General features: G+C 39.1%; 1 protein-coding gene across 8 annotated transcripts in view; it reads left to right on the top strand.

Moving 5' to 3' along the window:
- GLIS3 (GLIS family zinc finger 3) overlaps positions 1 to 24530 on the top strand; it is a 563983-nt gene that overhangs the window by 497467 nt on the left and 41986 nt on the right. For all 8 annotated transcript variants that reach the window (XM_043486789.1, XM_043486788.1, XM_043486791.1 and 5 more), the window contains one exon: positions 5330 to 5502. In XM_043486789.1, the coding sequence (XP_043342724.1) occupies positions 5330 to 5502 (173 nt within the window). The remainder of the gene's footprint in view (positions 1 to 5329; positions 5503 to 24530) is intronic.

Genomic DNA, 24530 nt, shown 5'->3' with positions numbered 1-24530 from the left:
GTTACCTTCCCACCCTTCACCTTCCATTCTTTGTTTTTCTCTGTAGTACTCCTTTCTTCTAGCTTAATACAGTTTGTGGATTTAAACTTGTTCATTGCCTGCCTCCTCTCACCACAGTAGAGTTTCCATAAACTCAGGGTCATGTGTTACTGTATCTCTAGTGCACCTTCCCTGGTAGCTCAGTTGGTAAGGAATCCACCTGCAATGCAGGAGACCCCAGTTCGATTCCTGGGTTGGGAAGATCCTCTGGAGAAGGGATAGGCTACCCACTCCAGTATTCTTGCGCTTCCCTTGTAGCTCAGCTGGTGAAGAATCCACCTGCACTGTGGGAGACTTGGGTTCAATCCCTGGGTTGGGAAGATCCCTGGAGAAGAGAAAGGCTACCCACTCCAGTATTCTGGCCTAGGGAATTCTATGGACTGTATAGTACATGGGGTCGCAAAGAGTCGGACACAACTGTATGAATTTCACTCACTCAATGCACCCAAAGAGCTTGGTTGGTGCTCAATAAATACCTCATGAATGAGTAAATGAATATGTTATCTCAGATTTTATGACTCCCCACCCCCCACCCCAGTAAGAGTTGAGAGTATTTTGCACTTGAAATTGAGACTGAGAGAAGTCAGGGAATTTATTCAAAATTAGCTAGCTATTATAGTAAGGGGTAGAGCCACACTCCAAGCCAAGGGGATCTGACTTCTCGTCCATCTCTCTTCTATGACATCCATCTGCTTTTTCTGCCATTTGCAATTTCTCTGCACATGAATTTCACCAGTTCTACATGTTTCAGTTGGAGCCTATTGTTCTATGAAACAATCTAAGATTGAGTACTGCATGTACAGGAGAGCACTTTGCTTCTGGCTCACCTTACTGCAAAGTGGGGAAGCTCAGTGTGAACAGAAAGGGGGAGCAGGCCGCAGAAGGGAAGGAGCATAACCGAGTACATATCCCCAAATAATCAGACAATTTCCAAGGTGTGTATAGATAAATATTTGCAGAAACCTTTCTAGGGTTTTTTTTTTCTCCCCCAAACCACTGAAACATGGCTCATGCTAAGGTTATATAAACTCCTTCGCTAAATGAGTGGAAATAGTTGACTCAGTTCCCTGGTTTGCTATTGTGTGATCTGCTTCTGATAAGCAGTTGTTTTTTTTAATTCTAGTCTGTTGTGTACATTTTTATGCAACAGTTTTCTATTGTTTCAAAGAAGTATAAAAGTCAAAGAAGAGATTGGTAAGCTATGTCAAATGAAATCTGTGAAATGTCAACTGCAGATCAGCAACTGGGGGACAGAGCTGGACCTAGAAAGACATCAGACATTCTGTCTTCTGGCTCTGGGAAACTGCTGTCACTCAGAATGAATGAGAGTGATGATATCTTGACTTGACATGATGGGGGAATGAGATGTTCCATGGGAGGAAAATTATAAATCTCTGCAATTTATACTCAGCATTAAAATTGTATATTTTATCATCAAAAAAATTAATTCACCTCCTTTGGAGTTAAAAAGAAATCTTTCTCCTTTGGGAAGAATATTCAGACCATGTTCATTTGACAAGTGTGTGCATGTTTTACAAAGACTAGGTTGGAAAGTAGGTGAAGACACTAAGAAAATGGGATTTCGAGGCCCCCTCCACCCTACCTTCAGTAATAATAACAACATTGTATATTTTGCTTAGTGAGTTTCTGTTTAAGTATGCATGTTTTTATTTGTTTGCTTGCTTTTGAAGTAAATGGCTTCAAACTATTCAAGTTTCTTGAGGGTTTCTTTTTTTTTTTTTGCTTTTTAAATAACATTCCTGGCATCTCTCTTGCTGTAAGTTAGTGATTGCTTTTGGTTGTTCCCAGGGCCTTGCTTTTCACTGTAGAGCTTTCTCTTCTGCTTCTCTCCTGCCCTCTCATATCTGATTCTTATTTGCTATTTTTATTTCTGTGAGCTAGTTAACAAGAAAGCAAGTTTATAAAAACTAAGTTTAAGTTAATAGATTATAAGATTTTTCAATAAAATACTATGTAGTGTTCTTTAGGCGATAACAAAATTGATTCTATATACTAGAAAGTCTGTCATATTTATGCAGTCATTTCTTACAGTGGACTTTTTAGTGCTAAATTCTTATTTATTTCTTTGTTCCTATCAATTGTCTGGATTATCACGATCACATCTCGTTGCTTTTCATTTCTCCTCAATGTATGTAAAAGTTAGAATTTTTGTACCAATTCTTTTCTTTTAAAAGCAAAGACTACTTTAGGTGTGCATTTATTTCATTTAGAATGGTATATATTTAAACTTTTATTAATGTTTATATAGAGTATCATACTAGATTTTGAGATTATATTAACTTTATGCCATATAATCTTATTTATTTTAATAACATGGAGTAAAACCCAGCCTGAAGTAGCAAAAAGCAAAATGTAAGGTCAGCAGAGGCCTCAGTATTATTTTATTCTCCCCAGGTTTCTGAGATAGACTATGCTAAAATCTTGTTGTGTGTGTACTTTCACATTTTTTTTCTTTGTTCAACATTACTTTTATAGTAAGTAATATGTGGTAGCCAAGACAGCATGACTGAGTGTGAAACTTGTGTGACTGAATAGATAAGAATGATTTGTAATTAGCATGTAATTATATACTTTCTGGATAGATGTATAGATATATAATTTATATATAGATATATAATCTAAATATAGATACAGGGGTCTGTTGTAAGAAATTAACATTCTAGATGACTCCTAATATGCTCAGATGAACTCTGTTCTTTTAGTTGGTTGACTATGCTACTTTTTTATAACTAGTAATCATAATTCATGCTAGTCACATCATCGTAAATTACAAAAATAGAAAGTTTTATATTGCTGACAGCCCTTTGCCTCCTTCCCCTTCCCCATACACATTTTCTACTCTTTATTAATCAAACTTTTATTTACAAGTTAGATTTATTGTGCTGTGGAGGAGGGAGTTGTGAAATAAAATTATTCTCCTCCATCAAGCTATTGGTACTAAGATCACACTTCTAAATACTGTAACCTGCCCCAGCTATGCATCTCTGCTCTGTCAGTCATTAACAGGCAGAGTCCTTATCAGGAGAGGAGACTGAAAAGCCACCGAGAGCGTGTTGCATATTTTATTCCCAAACAAAGAAATACAATTAAGAAGCCAAAGAATCTTGCTTCTTCCCTGCCCCCGCCCCCCCCCCCCCCCCCGCAAAAACAAATTTGAGATGCCAAAGATGGCTACTTAGCAATGATGTACGTTTCCTTCTAATTCAAATCCACCCCTTTCTCTCCCCGCTAGCGATCTTCTGCTCACAGGATTCTGGTGTTGGTTGGTGGTGTGAATTTCTTCTAGCCCCAAAGTCTGTGGTCTCACAATTCCTCTTTTCTCTCCACAACTTGAGGGCGACCTGTGAGAAACATTGAGGACATGTTCCCCAAGAAAATAGCCTCTATACGGGGAATCTTGGCATGCAAGTTTTTAATAGAAGTTATGGGGATAGTGTCAGGGTTAGCTTGCTCTGTTTTTTCTCAGAGCAGTGGGCCACTCAGCCCTCTTTTCAGACTAATTCCAGTTAAGATGATGTGCTTGGAGAATATATATTTATCAAGCACAGAACACTGAGTTACTGTTCTATTCCAGCAGAGGGAAGATACATGTTCTTGATTAAGTAGGCATCCGAACCCAGCAAGTTTCTTTAAGCAGCCTCTGACTTCTCTTCTCCATAACTGTTCCAAATCCTCCACTCTTGGTTCCTATGTCATCTTCCTGCATTGTCTCATCAGACCTCAAGAAGGGGAATGCAGAGAGAAATGGGATTTCATCCCATGGTTTCTTACTGCAGCAATACAAATGTAGAAGCTCTACTGTGTTAACTACTGTGATTTGAAACATCCTCCCTTTGATTTATCAATGGCCCTACACAAAAAGCCCAGGAAAATTAAGTGACCTGTTTCTATGAATAAGTGGTGTATACATATGGCGACATCTACACGTTGTCATAAAACAAAGCCTGCCTTTCTACACAGAAACAGCCTGTTGAAGTTTTTCAACCTCCTGAGTTTTTGGAGGACAACCTAATACTTCACTGCTCACACAGTTTCCCTGCTCATTATCATGATGCTTCCTTTCACTGCATTGACAGAGTCCCTGCTCCTTTCTCTATCACACTTAGCCAGCCACGTACTGAACTGGCAAATCAAGTGTTAGGTTTGTTTTTTTTTTTTTGCAGGGGGAGGGGGCATTGGAAAAGGAAAGTTAACTTTATTTTGAATGCCAGCAACTATGAGAGAGAACAGACACTTGTCCAAAGGCTGACTCCCCTCTCCCCCTGACAGTTTTGATAGTCTGTGGTCATTGCTCAACTTTAACATTGTTCGCACAAGTACACTTCAAGGAAACTTCAATGTTAGGAAGCATAAGGTGTCATTTTAAATCTAGTGAATCAGATCCTGTCATTTCCCTTACAATTAGAAGATCAATGGATAGTTATCATTTTATATCTCAGGTTAGTTGATAATATCACTTTATTTAAACACCTGTATGTTCTGCCTCATTGGAGAAGGAAATGGCAACCCACTCCAGTGTTCTTGCCTGGAGAATCTCAGGGACGGGGGAGCCTGGTGGGCTGCTGTCTATGGGGTCGCACAGAGTTGGACGCGGCTGAAGTGACTTAGCAGCAGCAGCAGCATGTTCTGCCTCAGAAACTACTAATAATCTTACTGAGATTGGCATGTCTGACTGCAAAAATATCCCAAATCTTGTTCCTGTTACACCTTGGGCAATGTTTTTTGCCAAGCATAGAACCTACACAGATCTCTGAGTTCTGGATTTCAAACCACACTTGACCTTTGAGGTGTAAGTTAATTTATACTTGACAAAAGAAAATATATTGTCTAAAGAGAATAGGACTAAAGATGCTTTAATAAAATCATAAACAAAATGTTTATGAGCTAAGTGTAAATGAATCAGAAATATATGAATCAAATTTCCCCTAAAATGCAAACGGGTCTAAAAATTAGTGGAAATGGGGTCTGACAAAAGATGTGCTTTGAATTTCATCAAGCCCAGAGTATTTGAAATGCATTTTAAGAAGCTTGACAAACTCAGACTGTGACTGGATTTTCCCTTTGTTGATCTCTTTTATTCCCTCAATATCTCAATTGAGAATTCAGTGGTTGAAAAATGGGAGAGAAAAGTCTTAAGATTTTTTTTAAAAGGCTTTTTGTCACGCTCTTATACAGTCAGAATAGGGAATTAGAATTCGGCTTTGAAGACTTTGTCTTTGCTCCTGCTATTTTACACCTCTCATGTTTCCTTTTATAATTGTTTTCTCAGGTTTGCGCCTTCTGCTCCATCTCCTCACCACATTAGCCCCCGGAGAGTTCCAGCTCCTTCTTCAATAATGCAGAGAACACAGCCTCCCCATACCCAGCAGCCCTCAGGATCACACCTGAAGTCTTATCAGCCAGAAACAAGCTCTTTTCAACCAAATGGAATCCATGTCCATGGTAAGCAAGTAACTGTCAGTCCCTTGAGTTTTGAAAAGTGCTTCTGTGCTGTTGCTTTTAATTAAGCGTCTTAGTTACCTGTTGTAGATTTCAGCCGTCCTGTTATATACCACCAGGATTTGGCTTTCATGACTTTCCTCTAAAATTTCACACTTTATCAGCATGAAATCTTGTAGCATCTTCCTGGCTTTGGCCCTAAGATGGTATGACTTAGGATACCCACAAGTGGTCAGCCCAAGGTAATGATCCATTCATTGACCCAGGGCTTTTAACACCTTGTGGACAGGTCCTAACAACAGCATCTTATTTCTCAGACAATAAACAGTGTAAAAGGCAACAGCAGGGGTTCTTTTGCCTGTGCCTGCCTCTCCTCTCACAGGTCTTTGCCCCCATTCCCATATGCCCAGATCCTCTCCATCCTTCAGAACCCAGATGAAATGGCACTTCTCTCTGAAGCCTTTCCTGATCTCCTTGCTGGACATAATCTCTCCTGGCTCTAAACTGGCTGCATATCACCTGTACTTCTGATACAATATATGCTTTCGCTCACTTGTAGTTTACTTCTCTGTGAGTAAAACTTGTCTTCCTGGTAATGTGTAAACTTCTTTCTAAAGTTAGAATTTTCTGACCCATTGTTCTTCTTTTTGAGAATTTAGCACAGTTCTTCACATGTTGTAAAGACACATAAGTACTGGATGGATTCATGGAAGAAGAGGGAAGAAGGCAAGAGAAGTCACGATTGTTTTCAAAATGTATTTAACCTAGAACATGCATGGAGAACTAAGTTTAGCTTAATTTCTTTTCTTTACTTGAGCCAATTTTGCTGACTCAGGCAGATATCTTAGTGAACATCCATAGAAAGTTGAGTTGTTAAATCATACAGACTGAAAATATACATAGCCTTTTACTTCCTAGGGACAGATACACATTCTATTTAAGCAGAAGCGATACTGTATATTTAAACTGAGAGTTTCAGCACCTGAGAAGCATGATTCAATTCTCCTCTATCTGTCTCATGCTGATTCCTGAGTTTACTTTATATGAGTTATTACTTGTAATTAATGGGTGATATCCCCCCAAAAATCTAAATCAGTATTCAAGCTGTGTATGAATAAGTGTGAATAACCTCCCAAGAGGGCAGAACAAAGGAGCACTATGGAGCTCAGTTTGGATAAGAAATCCATCACCTCTCCCCTCTCCCTGAGAGTAGTAGTCACACAAACCCCCTATCCTCAACAAAACTTGGGCCTGTGGTATTATTTTTTACCTTCTTCTGTCAGTAAATTTCTTCTCAAGCTTTAGTTGTGTGTTTACTCAACCAAGAAATATTCCTTAAGTGCCCACTATGTGTAAAGAAATGAATGTGTGAAAAAGACAAACAGAACGCTCTACTTTCCGAGGGGGGTTCCCAACCCTGACAAGGAGCTCTTCTAATGTGGGGGAGATCCAGGTGCTCTGAAGCCACCCTTGTCTGTGGGTGGAAGGCAAACAACAGAAGTTCTGGCTTTGTGAAATACAGAATAGGCCATTGATTCTAAGATACACCGTTTTTACCTTCATATTTTAACACTGCTAAAATCTGAATGTATCTCAGTCAGTGGCATCGTGTAATTGGCAGTCATTTTTCTTTCTGGTGCTGTATAGAATAATGGAGCATTTCACAGTCAGTGGTGTCATAGTTCCAATGAAATGCAATATCACACACTTTGATTACAACTGTGAAGCATATTTTAAAATTTCAAAAATTAACCTACTTGTAGAAAAAAAAAATTAGAAGGAAATTCTCCAAAACATTAACAGTTTTTTGTTGTTTTTAAATCGTGGTGGTAAGATAATGGGTGGTTTCCTGTCTTTTTTTTTTTTTTTTTCTGTTTTCTAAAGAAATTCTAAAAAAATTTTTGGGATTAGACCAGTTGGAATGCAAATACCAATCTACCCAGCTGTGTGACTCTGGACAAATTATTGAGCTTGAGTTCTCTTTCATTAAATGAGGGAAGTCTTACCTATCTTCTCTCATCTGTTGTTATGAGGATTCAACAAGGAAAGCACTTGGTACAGTGTAGGAGCTTAATTAATTAATGTTCTTCCTTCTACTCCCTTTTCTTTATCAGACTATTTGAGAATAGGAATAATATTTGTAGCCTTAGGATAAGCATAATACTTGATGCAGAGTAGACATTTAGTAAGTATTTACTGAAAAAGGGATTGACGCTCTCTCATTCACCAAACAAATAATGAAACAAGATACAATTAATGGATTTACCCTCTCATTTTGTCCCGCCTCTTAGCAAAAGACTCTTCTGCCATATTTCTCACTTTTAGTTGAATAATGAATTTTCACAAGTTTAGTTGAAGCTTGAAATTGTGGGGTTTTTTTTTCCACCTTGTTAAAAATTCCCATGACTAAGAAGAAACTGCTAACAGTGTTATGAATCCTCCCTAGTTGGTCCCCAACAAAGGTCCTTCTGCCCAGTGTTGTACGAATCGATAGAACAAGACTGAGTTCATTTCAGAAGCAAAGGAAAGCTTCCTTCTTTGATAAAAGGAGAGGCCCCAACTCCTGCTCTATAGCATGGGCTCTCCCAGAAAGACCATAAACCGGGCTTCTTTATAGGGTTCTTTCCTAAAGAAGGGTGGGAGGAGTTCTTGCAGGTCCGGTGCAGCATTTCTGCAAATGGCATGCCGTCCTCATCCTGACTTGCAGTGTTGTGCTCAGTCCTTCTGCAGACTGCACACCAAGCTGAGGTGTCTGGCACCGCAGTTCTGCGCTGGGAGCTCTAATCCAACATGTTAAGTGCAAGGCCCGCTGTAGGCAAGTGAAGCTAAACGCAAAAGAAGAGATTATACTTGATCTTCTCACCTAGGTTGTGTCCTATTTTTCCTGGGGACCCCAGTGGACTTTGCCAATGACAATAGCAGCTCTAAAATAAATACATACAACAAGCCTTTCTGGAAGAGATCAAGATATAGTTATGCAAACTGGGAGATCATGACTCTTACAGGAAGGGTGGGCAAGTGGCTACAGTGAAGAACTAGCAAAGGAAGTGTTCATGGATTAGCTTCTGGGCCTCTGCTAGGATTTAAGAGTAGGGACCCAGATGTATACTTACTTCCTCTGCCAAGCTTTTCTTTTTTTTTTTTTCTGAAAATATTTTTCTAAAACTTTCTTGGCATGACCATTTCTTATCAACTACTCCTTAGGATAAGGGCCAAATTGATCTAATATTTTTCAAGTGGGTGATTCAGTGCTAGGGGCGAGGGGAGCAGAGATCCTCTAAATGAGTTGCTGTTACTGACTGTGCCTTTCAGCTTTGGTTGCACTAGTTTGCTTGATGGTATTATATAGGATTTTGGGAAGAAGGAACTTCATTCCTGATAAAACTATATTTTTAAAGCTCCAAGCAGTGTCAGGGTTGCTAACACGATTGCTGCAGTGAGTATTTGTTCTTTCTTTCAAGAAATCCATGGTTTTAATGAACATTGTCACCCCCATCCTCTCTGTGCTCCCTGTAGTAGGTAGAAGTCAGAGAAAAATGTCATCACTGTAGTTTTAGATATGGGAACTGAGACATGGAAGAGTATTAAATGTCTAGGCATTGCTGCCTTGGCAAAGTACATGGGCATCATTAACAAGAAATCCACATTTCCAAGCCACTTTCTTAGTCGACCTATGTCAAAAGCACATCAAAATAAATGATTTGTGTATATATCCATGAAATATGCACTTATATGTAGATGTTGTTGCATTACATAGAACCATGAAAGGTTATTATTCAGAGGGGCTTTGGTCTAATAGATGAAGAAAATGTGGTCCATTGAGTTTTATTCATGCCATACTAATTGATAAGAGCTTAGATGTTGTGTGCTCTATGTATATATTTATTAAGAGGTATTTTGTAAAAGGTATACTGTGAAAAGGTTAATAACACTGCTTTTTCAAGTTCCCTTAACTAGTGGATGACCCAGGACCAGAACTCAGTTTTGTTGATTCTGCATCTACTTCATCCATTCATATTGTCTTCATTAGTAAGGTGGATAAGGTGTCTTTCTTTTAATATTTGAATGCTGATAGCATTTACAGGTCTCTGTTTGGATGGCATCTCTAAGGTAACTTCCTAATACATTTTAGTCTTTTATTTAAGATGTAAACATAAGGACAACCCTTTCCAATCATGTAAGCTTATTCTTCGGTCTTTTCTTTCTCTTTAGGACTATTCTCTTGCCCGGGCAAGCTTCAGCATTTTGCCTGGATTAGTTGCCTGAGAGTTGATATTTGTACATTGTGTTATGGTACTAATGGATAATTTCTTTTTAAATGTCCTATTCACTTCAGGCTGTTAGAATGCCATGGAAATTCCTAGAACAGTATTTTAACAACCTTCCTCCTTCTGGACCCATCAAGGAGAGGCCAAGTTCAATTCAACAAGTGTTTATTGATCATCCACTTTTGCCAGGCAAACATGAGTGTTGTTTAATCAGTGCAATGTGATACATGCAATATCAGAAGGTAGCAGAGGCTCCCAGTTTATTCAGAGGACAGTATCAGAGAGAGGGTTCTAGAGGTGACCTTGATTAGGGATTTGAAGATGAATAGATCTTTGGGTAAGCCAAGTGGCAAGCAGTATTCCAGGCAAGGGGAAGCAGAGTACAGAGGGAAGAACACAAACAGCAGCATGGGGTATGCCTAGAGAGAGGAGCCTAAGGCAGTTTGTGTGTGACTGGAATACACGGCTCAGCCGTGGAATATAGGGAGAGGAGGTGGAGGAGCCAGCAAGGCCAGCTTATAAAGGGATATGGGGCCACACTAAGTGTTATGCTGCCGAGTAAAGAAGGCAGTGTGTTATTTAGGAAACTCAGCTAGGGCATTGTGTAGAGAATGGAATGGGTGGTGCAGGAACATGACATCCTAACTCTAGGGATTAGATTGGACTGCCTGTGGAGAACACCAGAACAACAGTGACTTACGTAAATGGTCTAGTTCACCCAGATATAACTGCTAAATAGGGAAATGATGTCAGAATAATGTGACATTGTTTGTCACAACTGTTTGTTCACACCCAGTCTTTCCTAGGCAAGAGTAGCTGAGATGCAAGGAGGAAATGAAGAAGCCCTCAGCCTATCTGATGCACAGGCAGGATCCCTTTCTTTTCTCTTTTAATAAAATTTGAAAAGTCCCAGAGCTGTCTCCCCAGAAAGGTACACACCAGGCCTGCCCAGCCTTCAGCTGATGACAGATCACAGTTCTTCCAAAATACTGGTTCTGTCACCTGCTATCTCAGTTCCTGCAAGCTGTCTCTTCAAGTCAACATTTTTGTGCATTTTTAATAACCACCATAGAGCCTCTAGCCACATTGAACTGGCTGCCCAGATCTTCTCTTATTATTTTCTTATTCCTGCAATTAGTAGGTTTCACAGATTTTGAGTGGTCTGTCCAATCCTAGTTTTCCCAGAGAGCCTGTTATTTGCAATACATGTTTGTACAGAGCAAAGAGCTTCTCATGACTTGTTTATCATGTTATAGCAGCCTGCGTAGTGTACTCTTTCTCATGTGACAAGACGTCTAAAAGTAACAGTATGGGGAGAAGAAGCAACCCAACAGAGCCAGCAGTGTGCCAGCCTCCTCCAGCTTTCTGTTTTGCTGTCTTTAGCAGTGACTGCCATCCTCCACTGTGACCTCCATAGTGGTCACAATATGGATGCTGTTCTCCATTCATTTCTTGTCTCAGTTTCAAGCAAAAATAAGGGAAAAGAGTGAAGGACAAGTGCACCCCAAATGTAACCCCACAGCCATCCTCACATGCAAGGGAGTCTGGGAAGACAGATATATTACTGCATTACTGCATTGCCACGCTTGACAAAATTGAGGTTCTGTTGATAATGTTTATTGGATAGACAGACTGCAAGATGTGCCAAAAATTCTCTGGAACCATCTTCTTCTTTTTTAAGTTGAAGAATAATTGCTTAACAATGCTGTGTTGACTTTTGCCGTACAATAATGTGAGTCAGTCATAGTTATACATATGGGTGTGCTAAGTCACTTCAGTTGTGTCTGATTCTTTTGCAACCCTGTGGACTGTAGCCTGCCAGGCTCCTTTGTCCATGGGATTCTCCAGGCAAGAATACTGGAGTGGGTTGCCAGGCCCTCCTCCAGGGGATCTTCCCAACCCAGGGACTGAACCCTTGTCTCCTGCAACTGTATATACAGCTAGAGCTTCCCCAGTAGCTCAGCTGGTAGAGAATCTGCCTGCAATGCAGAAGACCCCAGTTTGTTTCCTGGCGTGAGAAGATCCCCTGGGAAAGAGATAGGCCACCCACTATAGTATTCTTGGGTTTCTTTGGTGGCTCAAATGGTAAAGAATTTGCCTGCAGTGCAGGAGACCTGGGTTTGATCCCTGGGTTGGGAAGATCCCCTGGAGGAGGGCATGGCAACCCACTCCAGTATTCTAGCCTGGAGAATCCTTATGGACAGAGGAGGCTGGCGGGCTGCAGTCCAGGGGGTCTCAAAGAGTCAGACATGACTAAGTGACTAAACACAGCACAGCATGTACATCTCCCCTCCCCATTAAGCCTCCCTCCCTGCTTTGGAACAAATCTAATCTGTAAAATAGAACAATCTCACAGGTTCATTCACATTGATTGCATCTTGGAAATCAGTGGTAGAGACTAGAGGCCTCGTTCTGAGGGTTCTGCCTCGTTTTCTGCCCCTCTTCCGTCTTCCCTTAGGTTTCTATACTTTCCACTGCTTGCTGTCATTTCACCCCTTTGGAGTTGCCATTTTCCAACACAAAGATTTCCATCTTCCATGATTTCCAGTCATTAGGAAATCATTTCATTAGGAAATAACCATGAAACTGTCTCCCCAGCCTGAGCTGTTTGATATCAGGGTGGCAGCAGGGAGAAGTAGGAGCTGTCTCTGGCGGCCCATGCTCCCGTGGTTCATAAGCTACCTTCTCATGATTTAAAGTGTGCCCTGCCTGCAGACCCCAAAGAAGCATGCCAGTCAGCTCCCAGACACTAGTGGCATTTCTACACCTCGCTTGGAAAACAAAACATTTCCAGACACCAGCAGGCCTCCAAGAACAAAACATGTTGTCAATGGCTTATCCTACCAAACAGCCCAACCACCTTTCAAACTGAGGAAACCTCAGAGCATTGATACTTAAATGAAATGGAGTGGCAGGTACAAGCTGAATTCTTCCTCTGTGTTGGCTGTTTACTTAACAATGATTGTGCAATGGTACTTTCCGGAAGAGTCCTATGGGTTACAGCTATGACTGATCTCATTTCTGGAGGTTTATGGTGATAAATGTTTAAAGCTTATTTTTTTAAGGCAAATTGTAGAGACAATAAACATACTTCCCTCCCACAGGAAATTTAGTCACATCTGCATATATGAGATTGTGAAATAACAAAGCAGTAAGTCTAGAAATTGTATTGCTTAGAACTTAAGCATCTATCACAATTTCCCCTTGAAATCTCAGGAAGACAAATAAGACTAATAAATCAACGTGTAAAAGTCTTCATTGAGAAAGCTGTGACATATTCACAAGGAGAATGAGCCAGTGAGTATACTACATGTTATTCTGATCAACAGCAGTCACAATCAGGAATAATTTTTGGTATCAGCCATGATGTTATTAATGCTTATATAGTACTAGGGATTGATGATTAAATCCAGGGAAATTCTTAATTGCTCTTATATACTTAATTACTACAAAATTATCCCAAGAGCAATTTTACATAGCTACTACTTGATAAATTCTGACAGTGTGCTAATTCTATAAAACAAAAGTTAAAATTAAGTGTTTATGAGTATAGTCAGAATTTCAGCATGTTGGGTTTTATGACAGGTGTATAAAACGGTCATCTTAATCAGAGGAGCCATTTGATTATGGAAAACTAAACTATGAATAATCTACATATATAATTAAGCATCTGCACATACAAGCACACTCACTCATAGATTAAACTCCTATATCAATAAGGATAATAGAGGACTGAATCAAGTAATCATCACTAAATTCTAAGTGTCCTGAAGACAGGAATTGTATCTCCTCACAATGCTTGTCACATGGTAATACTTAATAAAATTATTGAATAAATATGAATTAGTAAAAAGGGGAGGAGTAAGAGAGAAATTTTGCCCAGGATTTCTTAAACTGGTTGTTGGAGCAAGCCATTGGCAAAATTGTGACTTGGAATCATGTTTTCAAGGCCCCTCTTTTCTCTGGGCACTTCCTCTTATTTTCCTGTCTGTCTCTTTAGATATTCAGTGCTTACCAACTGCCTGAGACTTCTCCCTAGAGAAAATAGAATGATCTAATGATTCACTTATGCATTAAGGGAAATTTAATGCAGTGCTCTTCCTCATGAGTATTTTGCACATTTGGTACTGAGTGTCAAGCTGTGAAATTCTGAACAGTGGCAGCCCTGTGAAAGAGAGATTTTGAAGCATTCGCAGGGCCCTTAGGGGCAAGTCCCTTGTTTTCAAAAGCACTTTTCAGTTTTCAAAGCATTCCTAGCCTCTAGCTTACATACCCCAAATTTGGTCATATTATCTCAGAAGAGGAGATTTACAGAAGGGGAAATTGTGACTTGCCCAAGGTGATACAGGAAGAGAAACAGTGAGCTTTAGAAAAAAGCTGTAAGAGTCTGTAGAAAAAGTCTCTGGAGTCAGGCAGATCTGGATTGGAATCTTATGAGCAAGTCATGCAATGTCCTGAATCTAATTTTCCTATTTTATTTTTATTGAAATAGATTTGGTATACAATATTATGTTTTTCTCCTGCAGAGAAGCTCTATACAGGTCAGCAAAAACAAGACCAAGAGCTGGCTGTGTCTCAGATCATGAACTCCTTATTGCCAAATTCAGACTTAAACTGAAGAAAGTAGGGAAAACCACTAGGCCATTCAGGTATGACCTAAATCAAATCCCTTATGATTATACAGTGGAAGTGACAAATAGATTCAAGGGATTAGATCTGCTAGAGTGCCTGAAGAACTGTGGGCAGAGGTTTGTAATGTTGTACAGGAGGCTGTGATCAAAACCATCACCAAGAAAAAGAAATGCAAAATGGCAAAATGGTTGTCTGAGGAGGCCTTACAAATAGCTGAGAAAAGAAGAGAAACGAAAGGCAAAGAGGAAAAGGAAAGATATACCCATCTGAATGCAAAGTTCCAAACAATAGCAAGGAGAGACAAGAAAGCAATCCTAAGTGAACAATGCAAAGAAATAGAGGAAAACAATAGAATGGGAAAGACTAGAGATCTCTTCAAGAAAATTAGAGATACCAAGGGAACATTTCATGCAAAGATGGGCACAATAAAGGACAGAAACGGTATGGACCTAATAGAAGCAGAAAATAAGAAGAGGTGGCAAGAATAACAGAAGAACTATACAAAAAATATCTTTATAACCCAGACAACCTAGATAGTGTAGTCACTCATCTAAAGCCAGACTTCCTGGAGCATGAAGTCAAGTGGGTCTTAGGAAGCATCACTACGAACAAAGCTAGTGGAGGTGATGGAATTCCAGTTGAGGTATTTCAAATCCTGAAAGATGATGCTGTGAAAGTGCTGCACTTAATATGTCAGCAAATTTGGAAAACTCAGCAGTGGCCACAGGACTGGAAAAGGTCAGTTTTCCTTCCAATTCCAAAGAAGGCAATGCCAAAGAATGTTCAAACTGCCACACAATTGCACTCATCTCACACACTAGCAAAGTAATGCTCAAAATTCTCCAAGCCAGGCTTCAACAATACATGAACAGAGAACTTCTGGATGTTCAAGCTGGATTTAGAAAAGGCAGAGGAACCATAGATTAAACTGCCAACATCCATTGGATCATAGGAAAAACAAGAGAATTCCAGAAAAACATCTACTTTTGCTTTATTGACTATGCCAAAGGTTTTGACTCTGTGGATCACAACAAACTGTGGAGAATTCTTAAAGAGATGAGAATACCAGACCACCTTACCTGCCTCCTGAGAAACCTGTCTGCAGGTCAAGAAGCAACAGTTAGAACTGGGCAAGGAAGAATGGACTGGTTTGAAATTGGGCAAGGAGTATGTCAAGGCTGTATATTGTCACCCTGCTTATCTAACTTATATGTGGAGTATATCATGCAAAATGACGGACTGGATGCAGCACAAGCGGGAATCAGGATTGCAAGAGAAATATCAATAACCTCAGATACAGATGACATCACTCTTATGGCAGAAAGTGAAGAGGAACTAAAGAGCCTCTTGAAGAAGGTGAAAGAGGAGACTGAAAAAGCTGACTTAAAACTCACCATTCAGAAAACTAAGATCATGGCATCCAGTCCCATTACTTCATGGCAATAGATGAGGAAACAATGGAAACAGTGACAGACTTTATTTTCTTGGGCTCCAAAATCACTGCAGATGGTGACTGCGGCCATGAAATTAAAAGACGCTTGCTTCTTGGAAGAAAAGCTATGACCAACCTAGACAGTATATTAAAAAGTAGAGACATTACTTTACTGACAAAGGTCCATGTAACCAAAGCTATGGTTTTTCCAGTCGTCATGTATGGATGTGAGATTTGGACCATAAAGAAGGCTGAGTGCTGAAAAATTAATGCTTTTGAACTGTGGTGTTGGAGAAGACACTTGAGAGTCCTTTGGACTGCAAGGCGATTGCACCAGTGAATCCTAAAGGAAATCAATCCTGAATATACCCTGGAAGGACTGGTGCTGAAGCTGAAGCTCCAATACTTTGGCCACCTGATGCAAAGAACTGACTCATTTGAAAAGACTCTGATGCTGGGAATGATTGAAGGCAGGAGGTATAGGGGACAACAGAGGATGAGATGGCATCGTGGAAGACAGAGCCATCACCAACTGAATGGATATGAGTGTGAGCAAACCATGGAAGTTGGTGAAGGACGGGGAGAAGGACAGGAAACACTGGTGAGCTGCCATCCATGGAGTTGCAAAGAGTCCGACACAACTGAGCATCTGAAAAACAACAACAATATTATGTCAGCTTCAGGTATAATGAAATCTGACATTTACATACATTATGAAATGATCATCACAACTCTAGTAACCATCTGTGTCCCCCTACAGTATTATTGACCTTATTTCTTATGCTCTAGCCTTCTGTTTAACTGGAAATTTGTACCTCTGAGTCTCTCTTACCTGTTTCACCTACCACCCTTGCCTCTACAGACTATCCATTTGTTCTCTCTCTGAGTCTATGTTCATTTTGTTTTGATTCTTTTTTTAAAAATTCTGTTTATAATATGAGGATAGTGATATTTCTCTTTTAGAGTTGGTATAAGATTGAGAGATAATGCCTGGTCTGTAGTGTATGTTCAGTTAATTAGAGCTTTTATTACTATTGTTATTTTTCTACCATGCACCAGATTCTGGGTATGCTGGTTACTTCCACTTACATTGTTTAATCCTCACAATAACAGTAATAAAAATGTAAATATAATCTAGCTTCCCAGGTGAGACTTTGCCCCCAGTCACATACCTAGTGAGTATCAGAGCTGGTATTATAAACACAGTCTGACTCCAGAGCCCACACTTAACTCTCCTTCATGATGATGCTTGTAGATACAGTACTGTGGGAGATTTTAGTTACTTGGGAATTATTTTTGTGTGAAATTTAAATGTGAACCACTAAAGATGAGGTTACTTAGAGAACTAAAATTATTGCTAGCAATATAGGTACAATGATTCAGGAGACAAAGTGATCTCCCACCAATTACTTGTGCTGTGTCTTTGCATACTGATTGCTGACAATGTCTGCCTTTTCCTTCCCGCTGGGTCAGGTGATGTGGTCCCCGCTTACATCGCCCTTTCCCATTAGTCCTCATAACATTCCTATAAAGAAGGCATTGTTTATTCCCATTTTACAGCTGAGGAATCTGAATCACTAAAACGTTAAGTAACTTGCCCATGATTTCCTAATCTTGAAATGATGGAGTTGGAAACTACACCAGGGCCATCTGCCAGCAGAGTCTGTGCTCTTAGCCCTGGATTCAGAGCTGTCACAGTCCCTGAAGGGAAGGGAGTGCCGGCTCTCTGAATGCCCCAGTGGTCTTACCCCACAGGTGTGTATATGTGTCTGTGTGTGTGTGCATGTGCACATATGTGTGCGTCCTATCACGTGCCATGTTTGCTCAGGTACACATGTGCTGGGGGAAAATGCTTGGAAGCCTGATTACTAAATCAACAAACTAGGTTTACTGGGCTCTTAGCACATTCCTTAAATGCAGTTTTTAAATTATTTGACTTTTTAAATTAGAAAAAAAAATTGCCTTTTCATTTTTTAAAAGTGCTTAGGGTCCTTAAGTTTATGAAGAGCTTAATTTGCTTCCCAGGCTATGTTCACCTTAACTACTGCTTAAAGATAATGACTGTTAAGATTGGTGAGTATTCTTTTTAGACCTTTAAGAATACTTCTGAGAATGAAATATATGCATGCATATGTACATGACATCTGCCCTGTTATAAAATGGGCTCATAATAAGCATTTTATTTTATGACATTTTTTTTTTAACTTAACAAAATATATGCTTTTGCTTTCTGGGTCAATGTATGTAGATCAACTCCTTTGTAATTATACAGTACTTAACAAAAACTTATCATCATTTTTTCATCATCCCACTGTTAAAAGAAATTCATTTTTTTCACTTGTTGCTTTTGTTAACAGTGCTGTATTAAATCTCCTGGTGTATACTGTGTGTTTACACAAGCACTCTCACACACATGCATATCTTTCTGCATACTTTCTTTTTTTTTTTTTTTTTTAATTTTTTTATTAGTTGGAGGCTAATTACTTCACAACATTTCAGTGGGTTTTGTCATACATCGATATGAATCAGCCATAGATTTACACTTATTCCCCATCCCGATCCCCCCTCCCATCTCCCTCTCCACCGGATTCCTCTGGGTCTTCCCAGTGCACCAGGCCGGAGCACTTGTCTCATGCATCCCACCTGGGCTGGTGATCTGTTTCACCATAGATAGTATACATGCTGTTCTTTTGAAACATCCCACCCTCACCTTCTCCCACAGAGTTCAAAAGTCTGTTCTGTATTTCTGTGTCTCTTTTTCTGTTTTGCATATAGGGTTATCGTTACCATCTTTCTAAATTCCATATATATGTGTTAGTATGCTGTAATGTTCTTTGTCTTTCTGGCTTACTTCACTCTGTATAATGGGCTCCAGTTTCATCCATCTCATTAGAACTGATTCAAATGAATTCTTTTTAATGGCTGAGTAATATTCCATGGTGTATATGTACCACAGCTTCCTTATCCATTTCATCTGCTGATGGGCATCTAGGTTGCTTCCATGTCCTGGCTATTATAAACAGTGCTGCGATGAGCATTGGGGTGCACGTGTCTCTTTCAGATCTGGTTTCCTCAGTGTGTATGCCCAGAAGTGGGATTGCTGGGTCATATGGCAGTTCTATTTCCAGTTTTTTAAGGAATCTCCACACTGTTTTCCATAGTGGCTGTACTAGTTTGCATTCCACCAACAGTGTAAGAGGGTTCCCTTTTCTCCACACCCTCTCCAGCATTTATTGCTTGTAGACTTTTGGATAGCAGCCATCCTGACTGGTGTGTAATGGTACCTCATTGTGGTTTTGATTTGCATTTCTCTGATAATGAGTGATGTTGAGCATCTTTCATGTGTTTGTTAGCCATCTGTATGTCTTCTTTGGAGAAATGTCTGTTTAGTTCTTTGGCCCATTTTTTGATTGGGTCATTTATTTTTCTGGAATTGAGCTGCAGGAGTTGCTTGTATATTTTTGAGATTAATCCTTTGTCTGTTTCTTCATTTGCTATTATTTTCTCCCAATCTGACGGCTGTCTTTTCACCTTACTTATAGTTTCCTTTGTAGTGCAAAAGCTTTTAAGTTTCATTAGATCCCATTTGTTTATTTTTGCTTTTATTTCCAATATTCTGGGAGGTGGGTCATAGAGGATCTTGCTGTGATTTATGTCGGAGAGTGTTTTGCCTATGTTCTCCTCTAGGAGTTTTATAGTTTCTGGTCTTACATTTAGATCTTTAATCCATTTTGAGTTTATTTTTGTGTATGGTGTTAGAAAGTGTTCTAGTTTCATTCTTTTACAAGTGGTTGACCAGTTTTCCCAGCACCACTTGTTAAAGAGGTTGTCTTTTTTCCATTGTATATCCTTGCCTCCTTTGTCAAAGATAAGGTGTCCATAGGTTCGTGGATTTATCTCTGGGCTTTCTATTCTGTTCCATTGGTCTATATTTCTGTCTTTGTGCCAGTACCACACTGTCTTGATGACTGTGGCTTTGTAGTAGAGTCTGAAGTCAGGCAGGTTGATTCCTCCAGTTCCATTCTTCTTTTTCAAGATTACTTTGGCTATTCGAGGTTTTTTGTATTTCCATACAAATTGTGAAATTCTTTGGTCTAGTTCTGTGAAAAATACCGTTGGTAGCTTGATAGGGATTGCATTGAATCTATAGATTGCTTTGGGTAGAATAGCCATTTTGACAATATTGATTCTTCCAATCCATGAACACGGTATGTTTCTCCATCTGTTTGTGTCCTCTTTGATTTCTTTCATCAGTGTTTTATAGTTTTCTATGTATAGGTCTTTTGTTTCTTTAGGTAGATATACTCCTAAGTATTTTATTCTTTTTGTTGCAATGGTGAATGGTATTGTTTCCTTAATTTCTCTTTCTGTTTTTTCATTGTTAGTATATAGGAATGCAAGGGATTTCTGTGTGTTAATTTTATATCCTGCAACTTTACTATATTCATTGATTAGCTCTAGTAATTTTCTGGTAGAGTCTTTAGGGTTTTCTATGTAGAGGATCATGTCATCTGCAAACAGTGAGAGTTTCACTTCTTCTTTTCCTATCTGGATTCCTTTTACTTCTTTTTCTGCTCTGATTGCTGTGGCCAAAACTTCCAACACTATGTTGAATAGTAGTGGTGAGAGTGGGCACCCTTGTCTTGTTCCTGATTTCAGGGGAAATGCTTTCAATTTTTCACCATTGAGGGTGATGCTTGCTGTGGGTTTGTCATATATAGCTTTTATTATGTTGAGGTATGTTCCTTCTATTCCTGCTTTTTGGAGAGTTTTAATCATAAATGAGTGTTGAATTTTGTCAAAGGCTTTCTCTGCATCTATTGAGATAATCATATGGTTTTTATCTTTCAATTTGTTAATGTGGTGTATTACATTGATTGATTTGCGGATATTAAAGAATCCTTGCATTCCTGGGATAAAGCCCACTTGGTCATGGTGTATGATTTTTTTAATATGTTGTTGGATTCTGTTTGCTAGAATTTTGTTAAGGATTTTTGCATCTATGTTCATCAGTGATATTGGCCTGTAGTTTTCTTTTTTTGTGGCATCTTTGTCTGGTTTTGGAATTAGGGTGATGGTGGCCTCATAGAATGAGTTTGGAAGCTTACCTTCATCTGCAATTTTCTGGAAGAGTTTGAGTAAGATAGGTGTTAGCTCTTCTCTAAATTTTTGGTAGAATTCAGCTGTGAAGCCATCTGGTCCTGGGCTTTTGTTTGCTGGAAGATTTTTGATTACAGTTTCGATTTCCTTGCCTGTGATGGGTCTGTTAAGATCTTCTATTTCTTCCTGGTTCAGTTTTGGAAAGTTATACTTTTCTAAGAATTTGTCCATTTCATCCAAGTTGTCCATTTTATTGGCATAGAGCTGCTGGTAGTAGTCTCTTATGATCCTTTGTATTTCAGTGTTGTCTGTTGTGATCTCTCCATTTTCATTTCTAATTTTGTTAATTTGGTTCTTCTCTCTTTGTTTCTTAATGAGTCTTGCTAATGGTTTGTCAACTTTGTTTATTTTTTCAAAAAACCAGCTTTTAGCTTTGTTGATTTTTGCTATGGTCTCTTTAGTTTCTTTTGCATTTATTTCTGCCCTAATTTTTAAGATTTCTTTCCTTCTGCTAACCCTGGGGTTCTTCATTTCTTCCTTCTCTAGTTGCTTTAGGTGTAGAGTTAGGTTATTTATTTGGTTTTTTTCTTGTTTCTTGATGTAAGCCTGTAATGCTATGAACCTTCCCCTTAGCACTGCTTTTACAGTGTCCCATAGGTTTTGGGTTGTTGTGTTTTCATTTTCATTCATTTCTATACATATTTTGATTTCTTTTTTGATTTCTTCTATAATTTGTTGGTTATTCAGAAGCGTGTTATTTAGCCTCCAGGTGTTTGAATTTTTAACAATTTTTTTCCTGTAATTGAGATCTAATCTTACTGCACTGTGGTCAGAAAAGATGACTGGAATGATTTCAATTTTTTGAATTTTCCAAGACTAGATTTATGGCCCAGGATGTGATCTATTCTGGAGAAGGTTCCGTGTGCACTTGAGAAAAAGGTGAAGTTGATTGTTTTGGGTGAAATGTCCTATAGATATCAATTAGGTCTAGCTGGTCCATTGTGTCATTTAAAGTTTGTGTTTCCTTGTTAATTTTCTGTTTAGTTGATCTATCCATAGTTGTGAGTGGGGTATTAAAGTCTCCCACTATTATTGTGTTACTATTAATTTCCTCTTTCATACTCGTTAGTGTTTGCCGTACATATTGCGGTGCTCCTATGTTGGGTGCATATATATTTATAATTGTTATATCTTCTTCTTGGATTGATCCTTTGATCATTATGTAGTGTCCTTCTTTGTCTCTTTTCACAGCTTTTATTTGAAAGTCTATTTTATCTGATATGAGTATTGCGACTCCTGCTTTCTTTTGGTCTCCATTTGCATGAAATATTTTTTTCCAGCCCTTCACTTTTAGTCTGTATGTGTCTCTTGTTTTGAGGTGGGTCTCTTGTAGACAGCATATATGGGGGTCTTGTTTTTGTATCCATTCAGCCAATCTTTGTCTTTTGGTTGGGGCATTCAACCCATTTACATTTAAGGTAATTATTGATAGGTGTGGTCCCGTTGCCATTTACTTTGTTGTTTTGGGTTCATGTTTATACAACCTTTCTGCATTTCCTGTCTAGAGAAGATCCTTTAGCATTTGTTGAAGAGCTGGTTTGGTGGTGCTGAATTCTCTCAGCTTTTGCTTATCTGTAAAGCTTTTGAGTTCTCCTTCATACCTGAATGAGATCCTTGCTGGATACAGTAATCTAGGTTGTAGGTTATTCTCTTTCATTACTTTCAGGACGTCCTGCCATTCCCTTCTGGCCTGGAGGGTTTCTATTGATAGGTCAGCTGTTATCCTTATGGGAATCCCTTTGTGTGTTATTTGTTGTTTTTCCCTTGCTGCTTTTAATATTTGTTCTTTGTGTTTGATCTTTGTTAGTTTGATTAATATGTGTCTTGGGGTGTTTCGCCTTGGGTTTATCCTGTTTGGGACTCTCTGGGTTTCTTGGACTTGAGTGGCTATTTCCTTCCCCATTTTAGGGAAGTTTTCAGCTATTATCTCCTCGAGTATTTTCTCATGGCCTTTCTTTTTGTCTTCTTCTTCTGGGACTCCTATGATTCGAATGTTGGGGCGTTTCACATTGTCCCAGAGGTCCCTGAGGTTGTCCTCATTTCTTTTGATCCTTTTTTCTTTTTTCCTCTCTGCTTCATTTATTTCCACCATTTTATCTTCTACCTCACTTATCCTATCTTCTGCCTCCGTTATTCTACTCTTGGTTCCCTCCAAAGTGTTTTTGATCTCATTCATTGCATTGTTCATTTTTAATTGACTCTTTTTTATTTCTTCTAGGTCTTTATTAAACAATTCTTGTATCTTTTCAATCTTTGTCTCCAGGCTATTTATCTGTAACTCCATTTTGTTTTCAAGATTTTGGATCATTTTTATTATCATTATTCTAAATTCTTTTTCAGGTAGATTCCCTATCTCCTCCTCTTTTGTTTGACTTGGTGGGCATTTTTCATGTTCCTTTACCTGTTGGGTATTTCTTTGCCTTTTCATCTTGTTTAGATTGCTGTGTCTGGAGTGGACTTTCTGTATTCTGGAGGTCTGTGGTTCCTTTTTATTGTGGAGGATTTACCCAGTGGGTGGGGTTAGACGATTGGCTTGTCAAGGTTTCCCGGTTAGGGAAGCTTGCGTCAGTGTACTGGTGCGTGGAACTTGATTTCTTCTTTTTGGAGAGCAATGGAGTGCCCAGTAATGAGTTTTGAGATGGGTCTATGTGTTAGGTGTCACCTTGGGCAGCCTGTATGTTGACATTCGGGGCTATGTTCCTGTGTTGCTGGAGAATTTGTGTGGTATGTCTTGCTCTTAAACTTACTGGCTCTTGGGTGGTGGTTGGTTTCAGTGTAGGTATGGAGGCTTTTGGACGGTCACTTATTGCTTAAAGTTCCATGTAGTCAGGAGTTTTCTGGTGTTCTCAGGTTTTGGGCTTAAGTTTCCTGCCTCTGGATTTCAGTTTTATTCTTCCTGTAGTCTCAGGACTTCTCCAACTATACAGCACTGATAATAAAACTTCTAGGTTAATGGCGAAAAGATTCTCCCCTGTTAGGGACACCCAGAGAGGTTCACAGAGTTACATGAACAGGAGAAAAGGGAGGAGGGAGATAGAGATGAGCAGGAGGAGAAAAAGGGGGACTCAAGAGGAGAGAGACAGATCTACGCAGCTGTCTGTTCCCAGAGTGTTCTCCGTATCTCAGACACCTACAAGGATTCACAGAATTGGATTGGGAAGAGAAGGGGAAAGGAGGAAATAGAGGTGTTCTGAGGTAGAAAACAGAGAGTCAAGATTGGGAGAGAATAATCTTCGGTTTAAAGATAGGGCTTCTCTTTTTTTTTTTTTTTTTGTAAGGTTATAGTGTAGTGAAAATGAAAATGAAGAGTAGTAGAGGAGTACTAGAGGACTTTAAAAGAAATAAGAGAAAAAGAAAAATAGAAAATAAAAGAGAAAACGGAAAGAAAAAAGAAGAAAAAAGAAAAAAGAAAAAAAAAGAAAGAAAGAAAAAAAAAATTTTTTTTCCCCTAATTAAAAAAATCGTAAAAATCTATGAAAATGAAAGTTAAGGAGTAATGGGGGAGTAATAGGGAATTTTAAAGGAAAATAAAAGAGAAA

The sequence above is a fragment of the Cervus canadensis genome, chromosome 14 (assembly GCF_019320065.1).
Source record: "Cervus canadensis isolate Bull #8, Minnesota chromosome 14, ASM1932006v1, whole genome shotgun sequence".
Classification (NCBI taxonomy): Eukaryota; Metazoa; Chordata; class Mammalia; order Artiodactyla; family Cervidae; genus Cervus; species Cervus canadensis.
Note: the sequence above shows the minus strand (reverse complement) of the source record. Positions and strands in the feature narration are given on the sequence as shown.